General features: G+C 45.6%; 1 protein-coding gene across 6 annotated transcripts in view; it reads left to right on the top strand.

Moving 5' to 3' along the window:
* The window catches only part of EVC (EvC ciliary complex subunit 1), a 92,129-nt gene that overhangs the window by 45,012 nt on the left and 19,967 nt on the right, over positions 1-27,150 (top strand). For 5 of the 6 annotated variants that reach the window (XR_006060202.2, XM_042251637.1, XM_042251635.1 and 2 more), the window contains exons 12-13: positions 12,047-12,259; positions 25,492-25,601. Coding sequence is in view for 5 of the 6 variants with exons in the window: in XM_042251637.1 (XP_042107571.1) it covers positions 12,047-12,259; positions 25,492-25,601 (323 nt within the window). In the remaining variant the exon portion in view is untranslated. Of the gene's footprint in view, positions 1-12,046; positions 12,260-13,369; positions 24,355-25,491; positions 25,602-27,150 lie in introns of those variants that run through there. The other variant, XM_042251639.2, reaches the window with a different exon arrangement.

Genomic DNA, 27,150 nt, shown 5'->3' with positions numbered 1-27,150 from the left:
CTAGGAGTTTTATAGTTTCTGATCTTGTGAGGAGAGTCTTAACCTCTCGGAGCCCTTTTCCTTATCTGGGAGATGGAGACAGAAAGCCTGTTGGCCTTTGTGGCAGCGCAGAGTGCAGGGGCGGGGGTGGGGCTGAGGGCCTACACGTGGCTGGTGCTCAGGTAACACCTCCCCTTCTGCTCAATCACTGAGCGTGTTGAGCAGGAGGCCCTGAGCCCAGGGGTGGTAAGCCCGACTCTGGATCCAGGGCCTGGTGAGAGTGTGGCTTCCTCACCAACCAGCCGTAAGCTTGAGAGCTTGTTAGTTCATTTGGTCAGTGAATATGATCAAGCACTGCTTTGTGCAACCCACAGTCTCAGCACCGGGGCCTCAACAGCGAACCAAAGAAAAATACTTCATTTTTGTGACGTTTGAGGGGCACATGTGGGGTTCCAGCAGGGAGGCCACTGTGGCAGCTGTGGGGGTGAGGTAAACAGGAATGGGCTGAGGTCAGAGCCTCGTCTCGGAGGGCCTTGCAGTCCATCCGAAAACATTTGCGTTGCCTTCTTTTACATATTTATTTCTTTATCTATCTGTTTGGCTGTACCAGCTCTCAGTTATAGCATGTGGGATCTTCCATCTTTCTTGTGGTATCATGGATCATGAGTTGCGGCATGCAGGATCTAGTTCTCTGACCAGGGATCAAAGCCACGCCCCCTGCACTGGAAGCTCCGTGTCTTAGCTACTGCACCACAGGAAAGTCCCTGCATTGACTTCTGAGTAAGAAGGGAAGTTTCAAGCGTGTTTTGAGTAGGGAAGTGACTTGCCTTGTGATTCCCAAGAGTCCTCTGGTTTCTGTGTAGAGGATGGACTGTAGGGGGCAAAAGTGGAAGCAGGGATCCCTAGGGAGGCTTTGCAGGGGTCCAGACAAGAGACGCTGAGGGTCTGGGCCTGGATGACCCTCGAGGAGGTGGTGAGAAGGCATGGGATGGGGGTCTATTTTGATGGTCAACATCTGGGTCTCCTCTTCAAGTGGGGATAATTTTCTTCCTATGGCTATTCAGAAGTTTGAATAAGATCACATGTGCAAAGCATATAGAAAGAAATGTGTGTGGCACACAGTGAGCACTTAAAAATCTGTTATCATGAGCCTGGTTATTATCACTCACCATCTGGAAGGGTGTGTCCGCACCAATCACGCTCACGAGGTGACCTGCCTTGCAGTCTGCTGGCTCTTTCCCAGACCTGGTCACACGGAGACATACTCCCCCCTTTCTCTGGACACTGATCAAAATAGTGTAGGCACGGTGACTGCGAGATAAATTTGATCACCACCTACCGGTGCTCAGGCTATAGAGAAAAGTGCATTTTGCTAACTTCCCACTGTCTCTTGGCCTCTTAAACAAATAGTAAATTTTCAGTTTGACTGAGATGGATGCCTGTAAATTACATGTCTTGGTGACCCTTAAAGGGATTCCTGAAATGAGCCTAGAGTCTCCCTAATTATGACAGGCACTGAGTTTGCCACTGTCGTTTCTCAGGGTGCCCCAGAGACCTGCTGATTTGTTTATTTATTTCTGCCTGTCCGCCCCATGCTGTCTCCTGAAGAGCTCCTGGGTATGTAGGATAACAGCCCTGCCAAGTTCAGCTCTCACAGCTTCAGGTTCTCAAGGAAGTTAGGGCAAAGAAGAGAGGAGAAAAAGTGAAACTCTGTCTTTGAAGAAAGCAGAAATAATAATGACAGGCACTCGTGACATGTTTGGGAGTAGTCCCTGTAAGGTACAGAGTTAGAGTAGGCAAGGTTCAGGAAAAGAATGAGACTGGCACTCTACAGGCACAGATCACCTTTAATGAGGTGAGAAGGGGCAGCAGTCAGATTAGCCAGCTGCTGCACTCATCTAAGAAAGAGTAAGTATATATAGGCATGTATGTAGGAAGCTACTGTCTTAAGGGGGCCTGTTCTTCTCCAAGGTTACTGGGAGTAGTTATCTCTTAAACAGCTGGGGCAAGGAGTTCTGGAGCTGGGCCGGCTTGGAGCTGGGCGTAATCAACCTAATGTCTATTTTTTCTTCGGGTGAGAGAGTTCTTTGTTTTGCCTAGAATGGTGGGGAGGACCTGGAGGGGAGTTTTAATTCCAGGTTACCTTGAGCCATGCAACCTTCCTTCAGTCCCTAAGATCACCCTCACTTCTGATATCAAATGCAAACCCAGGGGTCCCCAAGACCACTCTCAAGTTCTTCAGTTCTATAGAACAGTACTTGTTTTTTGTTGTTGTTTTTGTTCAGCTGCTCAGTCGTGTCTGACTCTTTGCAACCCCGTGAACTGCAGCACTCCAGGCTTCCCCATCCTTCAGTATGTCCCAGTGTTTTCTCAAACTCATGTCCATTGAGTCGGTGATGCCATTCAACCATCTCATCCTCTGTCGCCCCTTTCTCCTCCTACCTTCAATCTTTCCCAGCATCAGGGTCTTTTCCGATAAGTCAAGTCTTTGCATCAGGTGGCCAAAGTATTGGAGCTTCAGCTTCAGCATCAGTCCTTCTAATGAATATTCAGGTTGATTTCCTTTAGGATTGACGAGTTTGATCTCCTTGCTGTCCAAGGGAGGTCAAAGCTATAGAACATCAGTCCCCAACGTTTTTGGCACCAGGGACCAGTTTTGTGGAAGACAGTTTTCCAGAGGGGAATGGAGGGGAGTGGTTTGGGGACGATCCAAGCACGTTACATTTGTTGTATATTTTATTTTTGTCATTATTACATCGGCCCCACCTCAGATCATCAGGTATTAGATCCTGGAGGCTGGGACTCCTGCTCTGGAAGGACTCACTGAAAGCTGTTCTCATGGTTACAGTTTAGGCTATAGATCAAAGTCAGCCAAGAGATGAGGCACGTGGGCAGAGTCTAGAGTTACAAACAGGAAGCTCCCAGTTGTCCTGTCCCAGTGAAGTCGTGGACAGCACTAACTTCTTCCCAGAACTGTGTCTGACACTACATTCTGAGCATTGCCAATCAGGGAAACTCACCCAAGCCTTAGCATCCCTAGTTCTTGCTGGGGCTCAGTCACGTAGATATGGTTGACCACCAGCATGGCTCACCTTAACCCCTAGACCCTCTGCAGGAGGAGCTGATGCCACATGGCTCAAGAGCCCCACCCTAAATCACATCATGGTCATAGATTTTCTGAAGCTGCCCAAGGTCCCCAGGTAAACAGAGACCCTCTTATCAAGAAGGACATTCGAAGAACTTAGAGGTCACTTCCTAGGAAGCAGAGACTAAGGTCAGGCCTCTCCATTAGCCAGGGCAGCTCTTTCCTGTGCAGCACTGAAATTCTGTTCAAGGTCACACAGCTGGGGAGTCTGGGATACAGGCTGAGGGCCCTAATATTCAGGTGGGGAGAAGCGATTCGGTTGACAAGGGAAGGGAAAGGAAGGGGCAGGCCGTCCTTGCTGGGAGCCTCCTGCATCTCCTGCCTTGGCAGGTGGATTCTTTACCTCTGAGCCACCTGGGAAGTCCAGTTACTCTACTAGTCTTATTAAAATAGAGCCGAAAGCCATGTTCCTCTGGCTTGCTGTGGCATATTCTGCAGAATGCAGCTGGGGATGACACATTGCAGGCAATCAGTCAATGCTGATGAGTAAGTGAATGAGTGAATGAATGAATCGGTGACTGTGTCATGCAATCAGTGGCGCCCCGAAGATGGTGTGTTCTTGCTGCCAGAATAAACTACTGCAAATGTAGTGGCTCAAAACCACAGAAGCGATCACCTTATGATTCTGGAGGTCAGAATGGGTCTCACTGGGCTGAAACGAAGGTGTCAGCAGGGCCGTGTTCCTTCTGCAGACTCCAGGGGAGAATCCGTGTCCTTGCCTTTACCAGCTGCTGGAGGCACCTGCATTCTTTGGCTCGTGGTCCCTTGCTCCATCTCCAAGCCACAGTTGGGCTTCTCCTGTGTCCATGTCCCATCCTACATCTCCTGTCAACTCTGACTGCCTCCCTCTTTCGCTTTCATTTACAAGGACCCTTGGAATTATCTATGTGGGACTCACCTAGATAATCCGGGATAATCTCATCTCAGGGTCCTTTTAATCCTTTAATCACATCTGTGAAATCTTGGACTGTGTAAAGTGGACCCTTCAAAGTTTCCAGGGATTAGAGTAGAGCATGGGCATCCTGGAGAGCCATTATTTTGTCAACCACAGATGGGTAACACATATATGTGGAATTTAGAAAGATGGTAATGATAACCCTGTATGCGAGACAGCAAAAGAAACACAGATGTATAGAACAGTCTTTTGGACTCTGTGGGAGAGGGAGAGGGTGGGATGATTTGGGAGAATGGCACTGAAACACATATAATATCATCACTTCCTTGGGGAGCCCTTCCAGATCAATTAGATCCCCTGGTCTGTCCCTAGGGCTCCCAGCCTCTCCTCCATCATACTTGCCATAGTGTACCATGAGTTCCTTTGTGATGCCTGCCCCCAGCCTGGGCTGTGCTCCCTAAAGTCATGGTCCATGTCAGCCTCATTCACCCAGAGGCCGTGGCCAACAGTAGGTGCTCAAGAGATATTTGCAGGATGAACCCATGCATGCTGGTTCTCATGAACCCAGGGCCGCTTCCATCTGGTTTGGAATCACATAATTATGACTGCAGTCATGCTGTGCAATGAGACACCCCAAAACCCAGTGGCCGAAAATGACAGTGATGTATCTCCAGGGTCTGTGTGTGTGCCAATAGTTGGCTGATCTAGGAATGACTGACACAACTGACCATGCTTTCCTGTCTCTCCTCTCCTCCTGGGACCAGTGGCTGGCCTGGAGATGTTCTCCTAGCAATGGCAGAGAACTAGCCTCCAAACTAGCCCACTTGGCTTCCACCTCATTCTGTTGGCCAACGCAAGTCATGTGACTGACCCAAAGTTAAAAAGTGGGGGAGGTGCTTCCCACTCTCCTGGGGAAAATATGTCAAGGCTATGTGGCAAAGGGCATGGCTCTGGGAGAGAGAAAGATCTGGACCCAGTGTGCCCTTCCACGCACGTGTCTCCGGCATCTCCTGTCTTCTGGGTGCAGATAGGGTGAAGCCCCAGAGAGGAAGAGAGTGACCCCTGGTCACACTGCTGGTGAGTGGCCCAATGCATGTGGTGCCCAGGCTCTTGACCCTTGATCCCACCTACTTCCCGTTTTTAAGAGACCCAACTTGACCTGTGTCTTGACCTGTGACCTTGTACTGTTCTATCCCAGGATCCTGGGCACACCCCACTCTGAAGCAGGCAACTGTGTGTCTTAGAACACGCAGGGTACCATCCCTGCCGGGGAACATTTCCAGTTCCTGTGATGAACCAAAACTCGGCAGAGAGCCGGGCCATGCCTGTGGGATCCTGGAAGGATGTTTTATTCACTCAGTCACCACCCACCATGATCAGGACATCTTCGGAGCTGGTCACATTCATGCTTTGCTGGTCCAGACTGCTGGGTCTTGACTCCTCCTTCATGAGGCACTGAGCCCCTGCCTGCCCCAGTCCACCCCCCCACCCCACCCTGTTGGGGTGACCCGCTACTGCTCCTCTGTTTCCCCAAATCTGTAGCTCACCCCACACTGCTCCACCAGGCTTTCTCCTGCCTCTACTGGGAAGGGTCCCCTTCCTTACCTCCCTTTACCTGACCCTGCAGACAAATGGAACCAAACTGCCTTTTCTCCAAAATGTTCAGTTCCTGGAAGGAAAATAGCCATAGGCAGCCTTTGTGAGAGCCACACTACCTTTCCCAGCCTCTACAACGATAACAGCCAGCGTTTATGAAGTGCTTGCCCTGTGCTCTGTGTGTGTGTGTGTGTTTAGTTGCTCTGTCGTGTCTGACTCTTTGTGACCCCATGGACAAGCCTGCCAGGCTCCCCGTCCATGGAATTTTTTCAGGCAAGAATACTAGAGAGGGTCGCCATGCCCTCCTCCAGGGGATCTTCCCAATCCAGGGACTGAACTGAAGTCTCCTGCATCTCCTGCATTGCCAGGCAAATTCTTTACCACAGCGCCATCTAGGAAGTCCGTAATCCTGATCATCAGTCCTCAAGGCAGGTGCTGCCTTCGCGGGTGGACTTTGCGTCGTATCCCTTTTGCAGATCAGAAAATTGAGACTCCCTTCCATGAGCTCCAGAATATGTGTCCTTGCCCCGCCCCAGAACTTTCTCTGAAAAATGTCTTGGAAGGGCACTGCTCCCCTGGGTCAGGGAGCACAAGTGAAAGCCAAGTGACAGAGGAGTCCAAGGGAACTGCTGCCCTAGCTTGGGTCCCCTGTGCTTGTGTTTGAGGAAAAGTGCAAAAGGCTGAGGCACCAAGGTCCGCCCCACCCCTGGCATCCGACCCCTCAAACATGCTGAGAGAGAAGAACAGATTAATTCCAGTTCTGTTTCAGGCACAGAATAAATCAGCATCTCCCAAACGTAACATCTCAGTGTAAAGTGGAAGTGCTATGTTTTGTGACCTGTCAGAGCATGTGACAATGATGCCGATGTGTCTCTGTCGAGGGAGCAGACAGGATCCGGCACGTTTTGGAAGTTTTTTTTAATTAGAAAGAGCCTCGACTAGTGAACCATGTATCTTTTACAAAGTTCACCTTTCTTGAATTTCAGTTCAGTTCAGTCGCTCAGTCACATCCTATTCTTTGTGACCCTGTGGACTGCAGCACGCCAGGCTTCCCTGTCCATCAACAACTCTTAGAGCTTACTCAAACTCATGTCCATCAAGTCAGTGATGCCATCCAGCTATCTCACCCTCTGTCATCCCCTTCTCCCACCTTCAGTCTTTCCCAGCATCAGGGTCTTTTCCAATGAGTCAGTTCTTCACATTAGGTGGCCAAAGTATTGGAGTTTCAGCTTCAACATCAGTCTTTCCAATGAATATTCAGTTTCACTTCAACATCAGTCTTTCCAATGAATATTCAGGACTGATAGCCTTTAGGATGGACTGGTTAGATCTCCTTGCAGTCTAAGGGACTCTCGAGAGTCTTTTCCAATACCACAGTTCAAAAGCATCAATTCTACAGCACTCAGCTTTCTTTATAGTCCAACTCTCACATCCATACATGACTACTGGAAAAACCGTAGCCTTGACTAGATGAACCTTTGTTGGCAAAGTAATGTCTCTGCTTTTTAATATGCTATCTAGGTTGGTCATAGCTTTTCTATGTGTCTTTTAATTTCATGGTTGCAGTCACCATCTGCAGTGATTTTAGTTCTTGAATTTACAAACAGCATATTTTTGTAGTTTGACAATCATGAACCAAAAAGAAAAAGGTATGTCTTAGTGTCCACAGCCACTGCTACGGGATGATAGATTCCAAGGTAGGAGAATCAAATGTTCAAAATCTGTCTCCTGCCTGGCAGGAAATTGGGATTTCCAGGAGCTGGAAGAAAATGTAAGTCACTCCTGTATTATTAAACCATTTTTATTGTAAAATGTAACAGATACAAATAAATGGATAACACATAAACTTACAGGTTAGTGAATGATAATTAAAAACACATCTGTGTAACCTCTGTCCCGATTGAGGAAGAGATCTTGGCCAGGATCCCTGAACACTCCCCATACCTCCTCCCTGTCCCAGTCTCCTCCCTGCTCACAGGAGCCAGATCCTGGCTTACATGGAAATTCGGTCTTTGCTTTTATGGGAATGGGATTGTATAGCATGTTAGGTTTGCATCGCTCAACTTTGTATGGTGAGACAAGCTTTGTGCCTTGTGAGATTTCTCTGTATTGTCGTGTGCAGCAATATTCATTCTTCCTCACTCGTCTATAGTGTTTCACTGTATAAATACACCACCATTTATCCATCCTACTGTTGACGGACATTTGTGTAGCTTCTTATTTTAGACTGTCACACATTCTGCTGACAAGAACTTTCTTGTGGATGCTGTTTGATACACACATGCACCTATTTCTCCTGGGCTTAGGAGCAGGATTGTTGGATCCAAGAGTTATGTGCAGCTTCAATCTATATTCTGCAAAGTTACTGACATAGCCCCCAATTTGATTAGCGTTTTGAATTTATAGATCAAGTTGGTGAGGATGAACGTCTCTACAATATCAAATCTTCCAGTCTACAAACAGTGTATCCCTGTCTTTATTTGTCTTATTAATTTTCCTTAATATTGCTTTGTAGTTTCTACCCTCAGGTGAAATGTTTGCTATAGATTTTTTCAGATTAAGGAAGCTTCCTTCCATTTCCTATTTTGCTAAGAGTGTTTCTTCTGCATGGAAACTACAACTTGTGAAATACTTTTTTCTTCATTTATTCCCATAATTAACATTATACTTTTCTGCTTTATTAATGTGGCAAATTGTATTGATTTGGATAATGCCTGTTCAGACAGTAAAGACTCTGCCTGCAGTGTGGGAGACCTGGGTTCAATCCCTGGGTTGGGAAGATCCCCTGGAGAAGGGAATGGCAACCCACTCCAGTGTTCTTGCCTGGAGAATTCCATGGACAGAGGAGCCCAGTGGGCTATAGTCCTTGGAGTCACAAAGAGTCAGACAGAGCTGAGTGACTGACACCGTCATTTTTTTCCCTTAAGTGCATAGAAATTTAGAAACTTTGCATCTTTCTGGCAAATTAAACCTTTTGATATTACGAACTGCTCCCCTTTCTCTCTAGAGGAGCATTTTTTCCCTAAAGACTGTTTTATCTACTATTAATGTAGCAAAAAGTGACCCTGTGTTTATTAGGTGCTATTTATAGTCTCATTCATTCATTGTTAGAAAAATTCATCTAAGAGCATCATGGTTAGATCATGTGTGGTGAAGCCTGGCCACCAGGGTCCTATGGGTGAACTAACACAATTTATTTAACCTCCCTTTCACATGTACAGATGAAGCCTCAGTTTCCTCATCTGTAAATGTGTTTCATCAGTTTTGAGAGATTTCTCACCCACTGTCACTTCAAATATGACTTCTGTCTGAACTCTGCCTTCCTTCCTTCAGGGACTCTAGTTAAACATGTGGGACTTTCTTACGGTATCTTTCAGCCTTCATCTTCTCCTGCATATTTTCCATCCTTTAGCCTCTCTTTACTTTGTCCTAGCTTTTCTCCTGATCTGTCTTCCTGTACGTCTTCTCTCTTCAACTGCATCTAAACTGCAATGAAACCTTTGCATTGGGTTCCTATTATTGGACAGTGTTCTTCAGTTCTAGAAGTTCTAATTTAAAAAAAAGAAACAACTAAATAGCATTACTTTTTGTCATCTCCAGGTCTTTGCTTTAAGGTTTAAGAGTGGCTTTTAAAATCAGAAGCATAGTGAGCATCAGCTCTGAAGTCTGTGTACTGTGCTCCCCAGCCTGTGGGTTTCGTGTCTGTTGTCTGTGTAGCTCTTTGGACACGGTCTTATCTCCTCGTGTACTCTCCTTGTATTCTCGTCTCCTTTTGTGCTGTCTGTGCACTCATGGATTTTTCACTGTTTGCCTTATCTCAGATTTGTACATTGTTTATAAAAATATTTCCAAAGAAGATTTTTTTCCTTTGCTTCTGCCAGATGACTGGGTCTCGAGTGATCTAGAGTCCCCTTCATTCAAGGCCTAAACTTGAGATACACTGGGCCACCCACAGGAACGGACTCCAGGTTGCCATGCGTTTAGACCTGTCAGATCTAATTTCCTTCCATTTCACTCATGTTTCTGTATTGCAGCTTTTGGGTTCCCAGTCCTTGGCATGGAATGATTTACCCAGGCCTCAACTCACGGTGAGCCATGAGCTCCACTCTCTGTGCCTTCAACTACCGGAGGCTGTCCAGGGTCCATCAGCTGCGCAGGAATGTCCCTTGGATTGACCTACACCCTGTATATAAATGCAGCCCAAAGGCTGGACACACTTCTCTGATGCCATCTTCTCCCAGACCTTGGACCCTACACGCTATACTTCCTTGTTAGCTCTTTGGGACTTTTATGATGGTTTAATAAACATTTTGTCCAGCTTTTTAAAAACATTCATTCTCAGCGGGAAAAACTGTTTCAAATTACCTGCCTGGCCACTATCAGAAGTAGGATCTCTAAGTCTTCTAAAAGGATGTGGATCCCTTATGTCCCTGTTATGGACACTTTATTCCAAACAAAGTTCAGTTTGGCCATGGGCTTTTTAGACCATGGTAGTCACTGAGTTTGGGATTCCCAGGTGTCTCAGTGGTAAAGAATCCACCTGCAAATGCAGGGGATGCTGGAGACTCAGGTCCAATCCCTGGGTCAGAAAGATCCTCTGGAGGGGGAAATGGCAACCCACTCCAGTATTCTTGCCTGGATAATGCCGTGGACAGAGAAACCTGGGGGCTACAGTCCATGGGGTCACAAAGAGTCAGACACGACTAAGCATGCACGCACGGTCATTGGGTTTAATTAACAGAGTTAAATTTAACTTATATTCATTGAGCCCACCAAGTATGAGCTAGGTACACCAGATGAGATGCTAAGAATTTTTTTCCAAAAAAAAAGAAAAAATCAAATATCCTCATACCATACAAGTTAAGAGCATGAGGCCAATAGTCCAGTAGTCAGAATCTACCCTCTACAAATGTCCAGCTACTTCTCTTTGGGTCTTATTTTTCTTGTCTATAAAACAATGGTAGTTATAATAGAACATCTACATTGGACTATTGAATGAATGATATTATGCAAGAAATGTGTTTATGACACTCTGGCACACAGTAAGAATTCATAATTATTAACAATTTAAATATTGTTACCTGATATTTGCCAGGTAATCTTCTAGGTGCTATGGATGCTAAAATAATAAGACTTTGTTCTTGAGAAACCTCACGGTCTAGTCCACGAAAAGGATAAACAACTAATGGCCACAAAAAGCCTCTCAGAAGAGGAGACCTCAGATAGAATTTGGAGCACATGTAGGGAGTTCCTAGATGGAGAAGCGGGAATGGGCCTTCTGCCTCCTGTTGGTGTGTGATGCATTCAGAAACTGCAGTCAGGTGGGTGGTCTGGGAGGATGTGAGACGTAGGTACAGAGTATGATGCAGCCACTCTCAGGCAGTTGTGGTCCAGGAGGACTGACAGATGAACTGTAGTTTTGATGCCCTGGTGGGGCTAACCAAAGAGCTGTAGGAGCCCAGGGTCAGAAATGCCCTTGTTAGTCTGAGTGGCCCAGGCAAGGCTTCACAGAGAAGGGATTTTTTTGTAGGGGTTTTGCAGGATGAAGAGGAGTCCATTTCAGATGTGCAAGTGCCTGGAGGTGGGGCAAAGTGTAGAGGCTTGCAAAGTATCTGCATAATGAAACATGCAATGAGGTGTCATTTATGTGAATTAACAGGCATACCAAAAGCCACGTTTGTGGACATCACATATAGTGAAAGTATAAACATCTAAATTGGAGACACAGATGCTGGATTCATGGGGATGGCTGATTCTGAGGAGACTAGGCGGGAGGGGAAAAGAATTACAGAGGGAAATTAAAGGGTTACAACTTAACCTGCAAGTTTTAGTGTTTTTAATCTGGTGGGGGAGAAAACTGAATGGTGGATTCAGAATGTTTACTATATTATTATCTATATGCTTTTATTTTTCACAATTAAAAAGATACATTTTTAGAGAGAGAATGGAGTGGGGAAGGTGGGATCAAGGAACAGAATGGTGAGTAATGAGTCAGGACTGCCTTAAAGCCCTGCTAGGTAATTCTGATTGCAATGGAAAGAGAAGCCCTCCACGGTATTTTTGAACTGGAAATGAAAGGGCTGTGCTTCTACAAATAACTCACCTAAATGTGGAGGATGGAGGGAGGCAGGGAGACCAGGGACGGGCTGTGAAAATAATCTGGATGGAGGTTTAGAGGAGATGTCGGTGAGTAAGGGCTCACTGGGTCAGGGGGGCAGGTCTGGGGCTTGACTGGGTGCAGGCGAGAGGGCTGGAGGGCAGCCGGTATTTCCCAAGACTGTGTGTGTGTTTGTGCGCATGCGCATTTGCACACACGTGTGTGATTCGACAATTCCCTTCGCTGGATTGCCTCTGTGTCTTGTGGGGAGACCTTGGCCCTGCCCAGGGTGAGACCATGACTTGTAACGACGTCTTGTGGCTCTCGGCTTCAGGAGCTGTGCTGCAGCACCATGGAAACGTTCCGGAAGTTCGCGGACATCCTGTTCCTGCAGACGCTCCCCCGTGTGACCGACCTCTCCCAGGCAGAGTGTGAATACCTGAGGCAGGAGGCCCAGGAGAACTCGACTCGGCAGCTGGAGAAGTCGGACCGCTTCCGGAGCCAGCAGTGGAAACTCTTCCAGGATCTCCTAGAGCAGGAAAAGCAGGTGTGGCATTTTGTAAAACTGGGTCTAGAGTCTGTGTTTTTCATTAACTTTTGAAGGATAATGAGGCATTTCTTTCACTGAGCATCCCCAAGTGCCTGTGCTGAGTGTTTTACCAAGATTCTGGTTGCCAGCCTTTCACAACGGCCGGCCGGGTGGGCTGGGATGGGAAGAGGAGAGGAGAGCAGACCTCTCCTCTCCCAGTGTAGGAGGTCAGGAGATGACGCCCAGAACCTGTTCTTTAGAACAACAGAAGTAAATTACTAAGGGAGTGGACTGAGGTAGGGGTGGCAGGGGCTGGACACAGGGGACTCCTATTCAGTGAAAGTCTGTTTCATTATTAAAACCATACATTGGCCACCTGATGCGAAGAACTGACTCATTGGAAAAGACCCTGACATTGGAACGGATTGAAGGCAGAAGAGGGCAACAGACCATGAGATGGTTGGATGGCATCACTGACTCAATGGACATGAGTTTGAGCAAACTCCAGATAGTAAAGGATGGGGAAGCCGGCTATGCTGCAGTCTGTGTGGTCGCAAAGAGTCAGACACGACTGAGCGACTGAACAACAATATGTGTGGTAGGCAGAATAATGCCCCCACATCCTAATCCCCAGAACCTGTGAATATGCTACCTAACAGGGCAAAGGGGACCTTGCAGATGCAATTAAATTAAGGATTTGGGGACATGAAGTTTATTCTGAATTATCTGAGTGGCCAGTGTAATCACAAGGGTCCTTTTAAGAGGGAAGGAAGAGGGTCAGAGTCAGAGGAGATGTGATGTCCTGGGCAGAGGCTAGAAGGATGTGGGCATCAGCCAAGGAATGGGAGCGCCCTCAAGGAGCTGGAAAAGGCAAGGAACAGATTTCACCCCTACCCCAGAGCCTCCAGAAGGAAAACAGTCCTGTTCCTTTCATTCCAGACTCACCTCCAGAACTGTAAGGTACTAAATTTGTTTGAAGCCACAGAGTTTGTGGTGCTGTGTTATGACAGCCATAGGAAGCTAATATACATCAATTTTATTTTTAAAAAAATTAAAACTGTCAGATTTTCAAATATGACACATGGAAATGCCCCCATTTCCCTTCTTTCTTGCTTTCCTGCATGCTAGAGGCTGCAAAACCAACGTGCGCAATATCCCAGTTTCTAGAAGTGGCCTCGTTGACGGAGTTCTAGCCTATGAGACAAGGTGCGATACCTGCAGGGAGCTTCTGTTCACTAATACAAAGGTCACGTGTTGCTAAGAAACATCTTCCTCTTTAGCATTTCCTGTTCTTCCTGCCCAAAGCAGTTACGGGAGGACTGGAGGACCACTGGCCTTCCTTTGACTTAGAGACAAGATGAAGGAGGGTGGGGCAGAGAGCCGGACTGTCCCAGCCCTGGACTGCCCACTCCTAGGTGCTTGTTATGAGAAACACCATGTCTTTTTCCACTGAGTGTTCGGTTAGCTACAAAAAACCCTCCATGTATGTATCTGATAGAAATTTTCTAAAGAAAATAAGTTGAGCTGTCCAAACTACCAAAAAGTAAATGGAAGCACCGTGCAAACACAGGGCCTTTCCCTGTGGGTGGGCACAGGTCTAGGTGCCTGGCTGTCTGGTTTATTAGACCTGCTAGTTAATTTCAGTCTGCCATCAGCTGTTGTCCTATGACCAGTCGTCGTCTCCTGCATATGTGGCTGGTACGTCCTAAAGGGCAGTAGCCCTGATTTTCGTATTTCACTTCCTTATTCAAAACCCACTAGTTGGGACATAGCAAATGCTCAAGAAAACTTTGCTGCATTTCCCGGGATAATATGCAGCTTTGGAAATTAGCACAGGATCACCAGGGGATGTTCATGAAGCTGAATTCCTCCAGATCATACCAATCCTGGATCCCAGGCCGTATCATTTGCCATCTCTGGGGAAGCAGGGGGAAACCTGGGCCTCAGCTGTTTGGAAAGCTCACCAGATGAATCTAAAGTGCCTCTGATGTTGGCTCCCCAAGTTGAGGGGGTCAGGCCTTTTAGAGACAATTGTGGTTTGCAGACAGTCTTCTAACCTTGGAAGCTGAATGCCTGCATTTGAAGCAGAGTAGCCCAATGGCACCCCACTCCAGTACTCTTGCCTGGAAAGTCCCATGGACAGAGGAGCCTGCTAGGCTGCAGTCCATGAGGTCGCTAAGAGTTGGCACAACTGAGCAACTTCACTTTTGCTTTTCACTTTCATGCATTGGAGAAGGCAACGGCACCCCACTCCAGTATTCTTGCCTGGAGAATCCCAGAGACAGAGGAGCCTAGTGGGCTGCTGTCTGTGGGGTTGCACAGAGTCGGACACGACTGAAGCGACTTAGCAGCAGCAGCGGCAGCAGCAGCAGCAGCCCCATTAATGAGCTCCCCTGGTGGCTCAGTGATAGAGAAGCCACCTGCCAGTGCAGGAGGTGCTGGAGAAGTGGCTTCGATCCCTGGGTCGGGAAGATTCCCTGGAGAAGGGCATAGCAACTCACTCCAGTATTCTTGCCTAGAGACAGAGGAACTTGGTGGGCTATGATCCATAGGGTCTCAAAGAGTCAGACATGGCTGAAGCGACTTGGCACGCATGCACACAACCCCATTAATGGGCTTCCCTGGTGGCTCAGTGGTAAAGAATCCGCCTGCCAACACAGGAGATGCAGGTTCCGTCCCTGGGTCAGGAAGATCCCCTGAAGAAGGAAATGGCAACCCACTCCAGTATTCTTGCCTGGAGAGTTCCATGGACAGAGGAGCCTGGCAGGCTACAGTCCGTGGGGTCACAAAAGAGTTGGATGTGACTTAGCGACTAAACAACCATGGCATTAATGGCCTGAGTGACTTTAGCCAGTTAGCTGACCTTCCACAACTCTGTGACTTTGTACAACTTATTGAATTTCTCTGAATCACAGCTTTCATGTGAAAAATATGGATCAAAATACCCTACATGGTTGCTGCAAGATAACACAGGCAAATGCAGGCTAAGACCCTCTGCGATCTGTTTAATCACTTTATAACACTGATATTGAAAAAAATCCAGAATTTCAGTTCCGATAAATTATTAGGCAAAGTCTCATGATTCATCCAAAAACCTCCAGTTATGAATCTTTTATTTTAAGCAGATATCAGACAGTACCTAGATTCTGGGTTTTGTTTTTTATTCATTTACTTTGTGAGCATATGCACATATGTGAATTTCCCTGTGCTTATGCAGAAGTACTTTGAGAGGAGTTTTGCATTCAAGAAGCAAACAGGAGGGTTAATGACCTCATCAACTGATTAAATAAGTATGACCCAAGACTGCTTTCTCAAAATGTGTATGTCAAAATTAATTTACTGATTGATTGTCTAATTGCCTTAAATTACTATAGATATTTAGGGATCCATATTCTCTCCCACTTTCCATATTTCCTTGTTGATGATGAAAATGAGAGATGAACTTTCTGATGAATATTTAGTCATGAGAAGAAAAGGACTGACAAAACTCTTCATGGAAAATCAAACACATACCCAGACTATAAAATTCATTTTCCACCTATTTTCTAGGTAAAAGGTCTTGGTGATTTCATACCTCATTGCTCAGGGAAATTGTTAAATATTGTGGATTTTGTTAGTTACACAATTGGAATAGGATATAGGATCAGTTCAGTTCAGTTCAGTCGCTCAGTTGTGTCTGACTCTATGCAACCCCATGAATAGAAGCACACCAGGCCTCCCTGTCCATCACCAACTCCCGGAGTTCACCCAAACTCCTGTGCATCAAGTCAGTGATGCCATCCAGCCACCTCATCCTCGGTCGTCCCCTTCTCTTCCTGCCCCCAATCAGGGTCTTTTCCCAGCATCAGGGTCTTTTCCCAGCATCAGGGTCTTTTCCAACGAGTCAACTCTTCGCATGAGATGGCCAAAGTTTTGGAGTTTCAGCCTCAGCATCAGTCCTTCCAATGAACACCCAGGAGTGATCTCCTTTAGGATGAACTGATTGGATCTCCTTGCAGGCCAAGGCACTCTCAAGAGTCTTCTCCAGCACCACAGTTCAAAAGCTTCAATTCTTTGGCACTCAGCTTTCTTTACACTCCAACTCTCACATCCATACATGACCACTGAAAAAACCGTAGCCTAGACTAGACAGACCTTTGTTGGCAAAGTAATATCTCTGCTTTTTAATATACTGTCTCAGTTCAGTTCAGCTGCTCAGTCGTGTCCGACTCTTTGTGACCCCATGAATCGCAGCACGCCAGGCCTCCCTGTCCATCACCATCTCCCAGAGTTCACTCAGACTCACATCCATTGAGTCCGTGATGCCATCCAGCCATCTCATCCTGGGTCATCCCCTTCTCCTCCTGCCCCCAATCTCTCTCAGCATCAGAGTCTTTTCCAGTGAGTCAACTCTTCGCATGAGGTATCCAAAGTACTGGAGCTTCAGCTTCAGCATCGTTCCTTCCAAAGAAATCCCAGGGTTGATTTCCTTCAGAATGGACTGGGCCTTAACTTTCCTTCCAAGGACTAAGCGTCTTTTAATTTCATGGCTGCAATCACCATCTGCAGTGATTTTGGAGACCAAAAAAATAAAGTCTGACACTGTTTCCACTGTTTCTCCATCTATTTCCCATGAAGTGATGGGACCAGAGGCCATGATCTTTGTTTTCTGAATGTTGAGCTTTAAGCCAACTTTCTTACTCTCCACTTTCACTTTCATCAAGAGGCTTTTTAGTTCCTCTTCACTTTCTTCCATAAGGGTGGTGTCATCTGCATATCTGAGGTTATTGATATTTCTGCCAGCAATCTTGATTCCAGCTTGTGCTTCATCCAGCCCAGCATTTCTCATGATGTACTCTGCATACAAGTTAAATAAGCAGGATGACAATATACAGCCTTGACGTACTCCTTTTCCTATTTGGAACCAGTCTGTTGTTCCATGTCCAGTCCTCTAACTGTTGCTTCCTGACCTGCATATATAGGTTTCTCAAGAGGCAGGTCAGGTGGTCTGGTATTCCCATCTCTCAGAATTTTCCACAGTTTATTGTGATCCACACAGTCAAAGACTTTGGCATAGTCAATAAAGCAGAAATAGGTGTTTTTTTTGGAACTCTCTTGCTTTTTTGATGATCCAGCAGATGTTGGCAATTTGATCTCTGGTTCCTCTGCCTTTTCTAAAACCAGCTTGAACATCTAGAAGTTCACGGTTCACGTATTGCTGAAGCCTGGCTTGGAGAATTTTGAGCATTACTTTACTAGCGTGTGAGATGAGTACAATTGTGTGATAGTTGATGAACAGGGAGGCCTGGCGTGCTGTGTTTCATAGGGTCGCAAAGAGTCGGACATGACTGAGCGACTGAACTGAACTTGAGCATTCTTTGGCATTGCCTTTCTTTGGGATTGGAATGAAAACTGACCTTTTCCAGTCCTGTGGCCACTGTTGAGTTTTCCAAATTTGCTGGCATATTGAGTGCAGCACTTTCACAGCATCATCTTTCAGGATTTGAAATAGCTCAACTGGAATTCCATCACCTCCACTAGTTTTGTTCGTAGTGATGCTTTCTAAGGCCCACTTGACTTCGCATTCCAGGATGTCTGGCTCTAGGTGAGTGATCACACCATCGTGATTATCTTGGTCGTGAAGATCTTTTTTGTACAGTTCTGTGTGTTCATGCCATCTCTTCTTAATATCTTCTGCTTCTGATAGGTCCATACCATTTCTGTCCTTTATCGAGCCCATCTTTGCATGAAATGTTCGCTTGCTGCTGCTAAGTCACTTCAGTCATGTCCGACTCTGTGCCACCCCATAAACAGCAGCCCACCAGGCTCCCCTGTCCCTGGGATTCTCCAAGCAAGAACTGGAGTGAGCTGCCATTTCCTTCTCCATTGTATGAAATGTTCCCTTGGTATCTCTAATTTTCTTGAAGAGATCTCTAGTCTTTCTCATTCTGTTGTTTTCCTCTATTTCTTTGGATTGATCACTGAGGAAGGCTTTCTTATCTCTCCTTGCTATTCTTTTGGAACTCTGCATTCAGATGACTATATCTTTCCTTTTCTCCTTTGCTTTTTGCTTCTCTTCTTTTCACAGCTATTTGTAAAGCCTCCCCAGACAGCCATTTTGCTTTTTTTGCATTTCTTTTCCATGGGGATGGTCTTGATCCCTGTCTCCTGTACAATGTCACAAACCTCCGTCCATAGTTCATAAGGTACTCTATCAGATCTAGTCCCTATTTCTCACTTCCACTGTATAATCATAAGGGATTTGATTTAGGTCATACCTGAATGGTCTAGTGGTTTTCCTACTTTCTTCAATTTAAGTCTGAATTTGGCAATAAGGAGTTCATGATCTGAGCCACAGTCAGCTCCTGGTCTTGTTTCTGCTGACTGTATAGAGCTTCTCCATCTTTGGCTGCAAAGAATATAATCAATCTGATTTCAGTGTTGACCATCTGGTGATGTCCATGTGTAGAGTCTTCCCTTGTGTTGTTGGAAGAGAGTGTTTGCTATGACCAGTGTGTTCTCTTAGCAAAACTCTATTAGCCTTTGCCCTGCTTCATTCTGTATTCCAAGGCCAAATTCGCCTGTTACTCCAGGTGTTTCTTGACTTCCAGCTTTTGCATTCCAGTCCCCTATAATGAAAAGGACATCTTTTTTGGAGTGTTAGTTCAAAAAGGTCTTGTAGGTCTTCATAGAACCATTCAACTTCAGCTTCTTCAGCGATACTGGTTGGGGCATAGGCTTGGATTACTGTGATATTGAATGGTTTGCCTTGGAAACGAATAGAGATCATTCTGTCATTTTTGAGATTGTATCCAAGTATTGCATTTCGGACTCTTTTGTTGACCATGATGGCTACTCCATTTCTTCTAAGGGATTCCTGCCCACAGTAGTAGATATAATGGTCATCTGAGTTAAATTCACCCATTCCAATCCATTTTCATTCGCTGATTCCTAGAATGTCGACGTTCACCCTTGCCATCTCCTGTTTGACCACTTCCAATTTGCCTTGATTCATGGACTTGACATTCCAGGTTCCTATGCAGTATTGCTCTTTATAGCATCAGACCTTGCTTCTATCACCAGTCACATCCACAGCTGGGCATTGTTTTTGCTTTGGCTCCATCCCTTCATTCCTTCTGGAGTTATTTCTCCACTGATCTCCAGTAGCATATTGGGCACCTACTGACCTGGGGAGTTCCTCTTTCAGTATCCTATCATTTTGCCTTTTCATACTGTTCATGGGGTTCTCAAGGCAAGAATACTGAAGTGGTTTGCCATTCCCTTCTCCAGTGGACCACATTCTGTCAGACCTCTCCACCATGACCTGTCCATCTTGGGTGGCCTCACATGGCATGGCTTAGCTTCATTGAGTTAGGCAAGGCTGTGGTCCACTTGACCAGATTGGCTAATTTTCTGTGATTATGGTTCCAGTGTGTCTGCCCTCTGATGCCCTCTCCATCATACTTGAGTTTCTGTTACATTGGACGTGGGTATCTCTTCATGGCTGCTCCAGCAAAGCGCAGCCACTGCTCCTTACCTTGGATGAGGTCACCCCCTCCTGACCTTGAACGTGGAGTAGCTCCTCTTGGCCCTCCTGCTCCCATACAGCCGCCGCTCCTTGAACGTGGGGTTGCTCCTCTCGGCCGCCACCCCTAACCTAGTGGTCCTCAAAGTGTGATCCATTCTAATGCAGGTGCGTGGGCTTCTCCCCAGCCTGCTGGGTTAGGCCAAAAGATGCCTGACATCCCCTCAAAGATGTCCTCATCCTAATTCCCCAAAGCTGTGAATGTTACCTTATGTGGCAAAGGGACTTTGCAGATGGGAAGTAAGTTAAGAATCTTGAAAAGGGGAGATTATCCTGATTGTGCAGGTGGGCCCAAGGTAATTGTTGCTGTGCGGTGCATCATTTGCATATATCTCCCATTCAGTGGGCAGCCTTTCCATTTTGTTGATAGTTTCCTTCAGTGTGCAAAATCTTTTTAGTTTCATTTAGTCCCATTTGCTCATTTTTGCTTTTGTTTCCTTTGCCTGAGGAGACATGAGTGGGTGGTCATGCTGAGTCATGTCTGATTCTTTGCGACCCCACAGACCATAATATCCCAGGCTCCTCTGTCTGTGGAATTTTCCAAGCAAGTATACTAGAGTGGGTTGCCATTTCCTCCTCCAGGGGATCGTCCCAACCCAGGGATCGAACCCAAATCTCCTGGTTGGGAGGTAGATTCTTTAACACTGACCCACCTGGGAAGCCCCCTGAGAAGACATATCCAAAAAATATTACTAAGACTACTGGTGAGTGAGGCTGGTCTTGGGGCTAGTATGGGACCACCGGTTGGTGGGCAGGGTCAGGTCCTGGGCCAGCTGGAGGCTCTATGGGTCCTAAGGCAGTTGGCCTGCTGGTGGGTGGGCTTGTGTCCTTGCCTGGCTAGCTGCTTCACCTGAGGTGCCCTAGTACTGGTGCTGACAGGCTGGTGGGCGAGGCTGGAGCCCTGTGCTAATAAGCCAGAGTGGGGATTCAGAAAGGGTGCTTCCGAGCATGTGTCCTCGTGGTAGAAAGTGTTAGTTGCTCAGTCGTGTCTGACTCTCTGTGACCCCATGGACTGTAGCTTACCGGGCTCCTCCATCCGTGGGATTCTCCAGGCAAGAATACTGGAGTGAGTTGCCATTTCCTTCTCCAGGGGATCTTCCCGACCTGGGTCTCCCGCATTGCAGACAGATTCTTCACAACTTTCAAGGTAGAAAGAGCTCCCCCAAATGGCTGCTGCCAGTGCTTCTATCCCCAGATGGAGCTCTGGTTGCCTCCTGCCCCTCTGGGAGGCTCTCTAATATCAACAGGTAGATCTGACCCAGGGTTCTTTCAAATGACTACTTCTGCCCTGGTTCCTGGACCTCGTGAGATTTTGTGTGCAGCCTTTGAGGATGGATCTGTTTCCGATGATCATTTGGCTCTCCTGAATATAAGCCCTGCAGATCTTCAAAGCCAAACGTTCTTAGAGTTCCTCTTCATAGTGCAAAACCCCTGGGCTGGGGAGCTTTGGACCCCTCACTGTGTGGGGAGAACCAATGCAATAGTAATTATCCTCCGTTTGGGGGTTCTCCACGTGTAATTACGGTACTTGACTATATGCTGACCCGATCCTTTTGACCCTTCTCATTGTGGTTTCTTCTTTTTTTTTTGATCTGGTGTTTTTCCAATTGGAATATAACTGCATTACAATGCTGTCTTAGTTTCTGCTGTACGATAATGTGGATCAGCCATATAGGTATTCATATATCTCCTCCCTTTGAGCCTCCCACCCCCCTTCCCACTTCACCCGTCTAGGTCATCACAGCTGAGCTCCGTGTGCTGTACAGGAACTTCCCATTCATCTTTATACCGTTGGTTGTAGATTTTTTTTCTGCTGCTCTTCAGGTCATTCTCATCAATAGTTGCTCTGTGAATAGTTGTAATTTTGACGTGCCCGTGGGAGGAGGTGAGCTCAGGGTCTTCCTATTCTGCCATCTTGACCCCTCCCTGCTCCAGAGGGAACGTATATCCCATTCATTTTTAAGATGCAGATTTAGTCACATTTTAACATCTCTAAAACTGAGATCTTCTTAATTTAATTGGCAGTGATTTTTCTCTCTGCATGGGATCTAAAATAACTGCATTTCATAACCACCAGCACATTAGACTTGATAAAAGAGACTGTGTGACATCAATTCGTTTCTCCACTCATTTCATGCAGCGTAAAATCCAGAGTCCTTATCCTGCCCTGCACGGCCCCACATGTCAGGAGCTGACCTCTCCCTCTCCTCCCTGTCTCCCTTCTCACTCCACTCTAGCCTCCCTGGTATCCTTGTATGCCTCTAGCTCCCCAGCGTTCCTGCCTCATTTGTCCTGCTTAAGAACTTTCTCCCAAGCCACCTTCACCCCAAGACCTTCTCTGCCTGCTTTTAAACGGGCAGTGCCTCCCTCCCCCGTAGCACACCAGTGTTTGCCTAAGGTGTTGATTTCACTTCCTGGCTCACTTATAAACCCACCTCCTTTATAGGAGGGCTTCCCTGGTAGCTCAGATGGTAAAGAGTCTGGCTGCAGTGCGGGAGACTTGGGTTCGAGCCCTGGGTCAGGAAAATCCCCTGGAGAAGGAAATGGCAACCCACTCCAGTATTCTTGCCTGGAAAATCCCGTGGATGGAGGAGCCTGATGGGCTACAGTCCATGGGGTCGCAAAGAGTCAGACACGACTGAGCGACTTCACTTTCTTTCTTTCTTTTCCTTTATAGGAGAATGTTCCAAAACCCCCAACAGGTACCAGGCATGTGATGACTGTTGGTTCCTTTTCCCTTTCTCTCCTTAGTAGGTGAAACTTTGAAACAACAGTAACCATATTGGAAACCACAAATGACCCAGTAGCACTTAACAGGGTCAACACTCTAGCCCAGGAAGCAGCTCTTTGCTTCTAAATTCAAACATTCATGAACTTGCCTTCAACAATATTAAAGAAATGGTGTGACCCCTTTGGGTACCATCTGGTTGGATGATCTCTGTACTCCTGACCGTCTTTGGATCCTGTTACTAGCTTTATCTGTCTTCTCTAAATGCACATCAAAAACCCCCATGTACTTTAGTGACAATGTTAATTTATTTTTAGGGAATCTAGACTGTGTTGAATTTACTAGAGTGTTCTGGTTTCCTAAGCACTTTGACAGGTTATTGTAGAGTTCTCACAAAACACATCAGAAACTGGCTTTAACAAATAGTTCTGGGTAACATAGTGTGATTTTGTGTGATTAAGTGTAAGTGCTTTAAATTACAAGGCCGAGAGAACTGAAGCCTAAGCTGCTTACTCACACTCAAAGCCTCTGTGAAAGTGAAAGTGTTAGTCGCCCAGTCATGGTTGACTGTTTGCGACCCCATGGACTGTATCCTGCCAGGCTCCTCTGCCCATGGGATTCTCCAGGCAAGAATACTGGAGTGGGTCGCCATTTCCTTCTCCAGTGGATCTTCCTAACCCAGGGATTGAACCCAGGTCTCCTGCATCGCAGGCTGAGTCACCAGGGAAGCCTCTGTGCTTTGTCCCTATTCTGCATGCCACATGGCCATCTCCAGAGAAACACTACAGATGTAGGGGAAGGGAAAGAGTCTCACTTTAGAGACGGAGCCCTCGGTGTAACACAGTCTAACTGCATATTGCTAAGTGCTGGTTTCTCCTGGTGATGTGAGTGAGCTAGGGAGGTGCATGGTGGACCTAGAAAACATTCGAGCTTTGGAGACAGACAGACTTAGATTTGAGTTTCTGCTATTCTTTTTAGTACATCAGTTGTGTGGCCTGGGACCTCACAAGATGTTCACAGACAAAACCACACTGAAGATGAGCTAACATCCAGAATTACGAAACACACAGGGAACAATCTGCCATAAGTGAGAGCCAGCACATACAGCAAGCACCAAGTTTAGACCACAAGCACCAAGAAATTCAGATGAAGAGACTATTAGAGAGCACTTATAAAGGAAGTATGTTTGAAACAATAAGAAAAAAAACCAAGAGGAATTACTAGCATAAAAACAAGACATGATATAAAAAGATGGCATATTTAAAAACTATATACTTTTATGAATGAAAATTATAATCATGAAAACAGAAGTTTAATGGATGTTAAATATCAAATTCAATGTTGTTGAAGACACAATGTGTGAACTAGGAGATAAAGGTGAGACAGTAGTTCAGAATATGACATGGAGGGCTAAAGAGATGGAAAAAATGAGAGATTAGGAGGCATGGGCAGAGAAGGCAGTGGTATCCCACTCCAGTACTCTTGCCTCAAAAATCCCATGGATGGAGGAGCCTGGTGGGCTGCAGTCCATGGGGTCGCTAAGAGTCAGACACGACTGAGCGGCTTCACTTTCACTTTTCACTTTCATGCATTGGAGAAGGAAATGGCAACCCACTCCAGTGTTCTTGCCTGGAGAATCCCAGGGACGGGGGAGCCTGGTGGGCTGCCGTCTGTGGGGTCACACAGAGTCGGACACGACTGAAGTGCCTTAGCAGCAGCAGGAGGTATGGGAATAGAATGTGAAAGTCCTGGGGGGACTTCCTTAGTGTTCCAGCAATTCTAGAAGGAGAGAATGGAGAGAATGAAAGCGAGATAATATTGAAGCTGATAATGGATGAGAAATTTTCAGAAGTGCTGACCGTCATGAATCCTAAGGTAAGAGAAATGTTGATTAACTTTGGATTTGTGGAATCAGGAATATATGTTAAAATTTTTTAATGTAGATAGAATAGAAATAGAATAGGTAACTTTCAAAGCACTAGAAGAGAACAGTAGTGATAACATAAAGATCCCCTTTAGAATAAAAGCTACAGGGTGCCTAAAAATAAATCTGACCAGTGTTTATAAGAGCTTAATGGAGAAGACTTCCCAGTAGCTCAAACGGTAAACAATCTGCCTGCAAGGCAGGAGACCAGGGTTTGATCCCTGGGTTGGGAAGTTCCTCTGGAAAAGGGAATGGCAATCCACTCCAGTATTCTTTCCTGGATAATTCCATGGACAGAGAAGCCTGGCAGGCTACAGTTCATGGGGTCGCAAAGAGTCGGACATGACACAGTCCAGTGGAGAAGTTTATTAAATGTTATTGAAAGGATAAGGAATTGAGAAAAAGGCTTTGTTCTTGGATAGGAAAATTCAATTTCTATAAATAAGTCTATGAATTTAATCTAATTACAAAATGAATCCCCAAAAAGCTTTTCCCCAAACTTGATATACAGACCCTAAAATTCATGTGTGAAGAAAAGGAACCAAGAATAGCTAAGACAGTTTTGTACAAAAGACTATGGGAAGACGTGCTCTAGCAGCTATGAACTCTTGTTATAAATTGCAGAACTTAAAGTGTGATGTCCTGGTACAGACAGACCTGCAGAATTAAATAAAGAGCCTGGAATGAGATTCATGTGCACATGGAAACTATGTCAGACAAAGTGGCATGACAGGCCAGTCATAAGAAGATAGATTATATCAGAAATGGTGCTGGGACAATTCCTGGAGTAGGAAATGACAACCCACTCCAGTATTCTTGCCTGGAAAACTTCATGGACAGAGGAACCTGGTGGGCTACAGGCCATGGGGTTACACAGAGTCAGACACGCCTGAAGTGACTTAGCACAAAAGAGAAAATTAATTAAATTAAAAGAGGGGTTTTTAAAAATAAGAAACAAAAAGTATGATCTGACAAAGCACTGATGGATGAAGTGAACTTGAGGTTGACCCCTGTCCCTCTGTTGTGGGGTTTAGGTGTGGATGGAGGAGCATGCACTGTCCACTCTGCTACAGACACACCTGAGAGATGACCATGAGAACATCATCCACCGAGTCTTGGGCCAACTTGGCAGCCTCAGTGAAGAGTGAGTATAACTTTATGTATGCTGGGGGCCTTCTGTCCAGTGTGATGCTCCATGTTAGCCTCCGTGTCCTCATCTGTAAGTTAGCTCCCACCCCCCTGGGCCTCCCTTACAGTGTAGTTTTGAGAACACCCAAATTATGAACATGAATATGAAATACACAGTGATAGCAGAGTGCCATGTATGAAAGGTTGAGGTCAGACCTGGTGTAGGCACATGAATTGTTCTTACCCTCAATTTTCTCATCCATAAAATGGGGCTAACAATACCTACTTCATAGAGTTGTCTTTCATAGAAACTTTTAAAACACCTTTTGTGAGGTTTAGTTTACATACATTATTTTTAAGAGTACAATTCAATGATTTTTAGTTAATTTTAAGAGTTCTGCACCCATCACCACGATCCAGTTGTAAAAAACTTCCATCACTCCTAAAAAGACCACGTTTGCCCATTTTCAGTCATTCCTCATTTATTAACAAATTTTATATTTTAAAATATTCTTTCTTTAGTTATTAATGTGGTATCACTTTTTCAGCTTCCTGAAAAATACTTCTTTTTCCTTACTTTACATAAGAAAAATTATTTAGATATAGCTAATTTTCTAGTTGCCCAGTCCTTTCCAGGAAATTATTTTGTGTATATATCAAGAAGCATGTGGATAGCTGTATTGTTGGATAGGTATCAGGAGATGGAAACAAGTAAGGAGAACCTGGTGAGCAAGTTAAGGACAGTAGTGAGCAATTGGAAGATTTATCTAGTCTCAAAACTATGTCTTTTAATAGTACTAATATTTAGTCCATTTATATTTAATGTACAACTTTATGGTAATATATTTAGATTTTTAATCTATCTCCTTTCTGTTTGTTTTACGTTTTTCCAATCTGCTCTATGTTCCTTTTCCTCTCCTCTCTTACCTTATTTTGGTTTCAGTTCAGTTCAGTTCAGTCGCTCAGTCGTGTCCTACTCTTTGCAACCCCATGAACCAGAGCACGCCAGGCCTCCCTGTCCATCACCAACTCCCGGAGTTCACTCAGACTCATGTCCATCGAGTCAGTGATGCCATCCAACCATCTCATCCTCTGTCGTCCCCTTCTCCTCCTGCCCCCAATCCCTCCCAGCATCAGAGTCTTTTCCAATGAGTCAACTCTTCGCATGAGGTGGCCAAAGTACTAGAGTTTCAGCTCTAGCATCAGTCCTTCCAGTGAACACTCAGGACTGATCTCCTTTAGGATGAACTGGTTGGATCTCCTTGCAGTCCAAGGGACTCTCAAGAGTCTTCCCCAATACCACAGTTCTTTTGGTTTAGGTGTTTTATTATTTTCTATTTTCTCTCTCTAATTTAGTTTTTAGTTATATATTATATATATAGTATATATATATAATAATATATATATATTATATATTAATGATTTACCTTATTAGTTATATATTCTTTTACTGTGATTTTAATGGTTCAGAGACTTTGAATTGCATCCTTTGTGTGCCAAAATATAGCATACGTTAACATGTTCCTTCTTTCAAGACAGTAGAATGCTTTATTTCCATTAGTTTC

Source organism: Ovis aries, chromosome 6 (genome assembly GCF_016772045.2).
Source record: "Ovis aries strain OAR_USU_Benz2616 breed Rambouillet chromosome 6, ARS-UI_Ramb_v3.0, whole genome shotgun sequence".
NCBI lineage: Eukaryota > Metazoa > Chordata > Mammalia > Artiodactyla > Bovidae > Ovis > Ovis aries.
The sequence above is the reverse complement of the archived record's forward strand: the minus strand, read 5'-3'. Positions and strand labels throughout refer to the sequence as shown.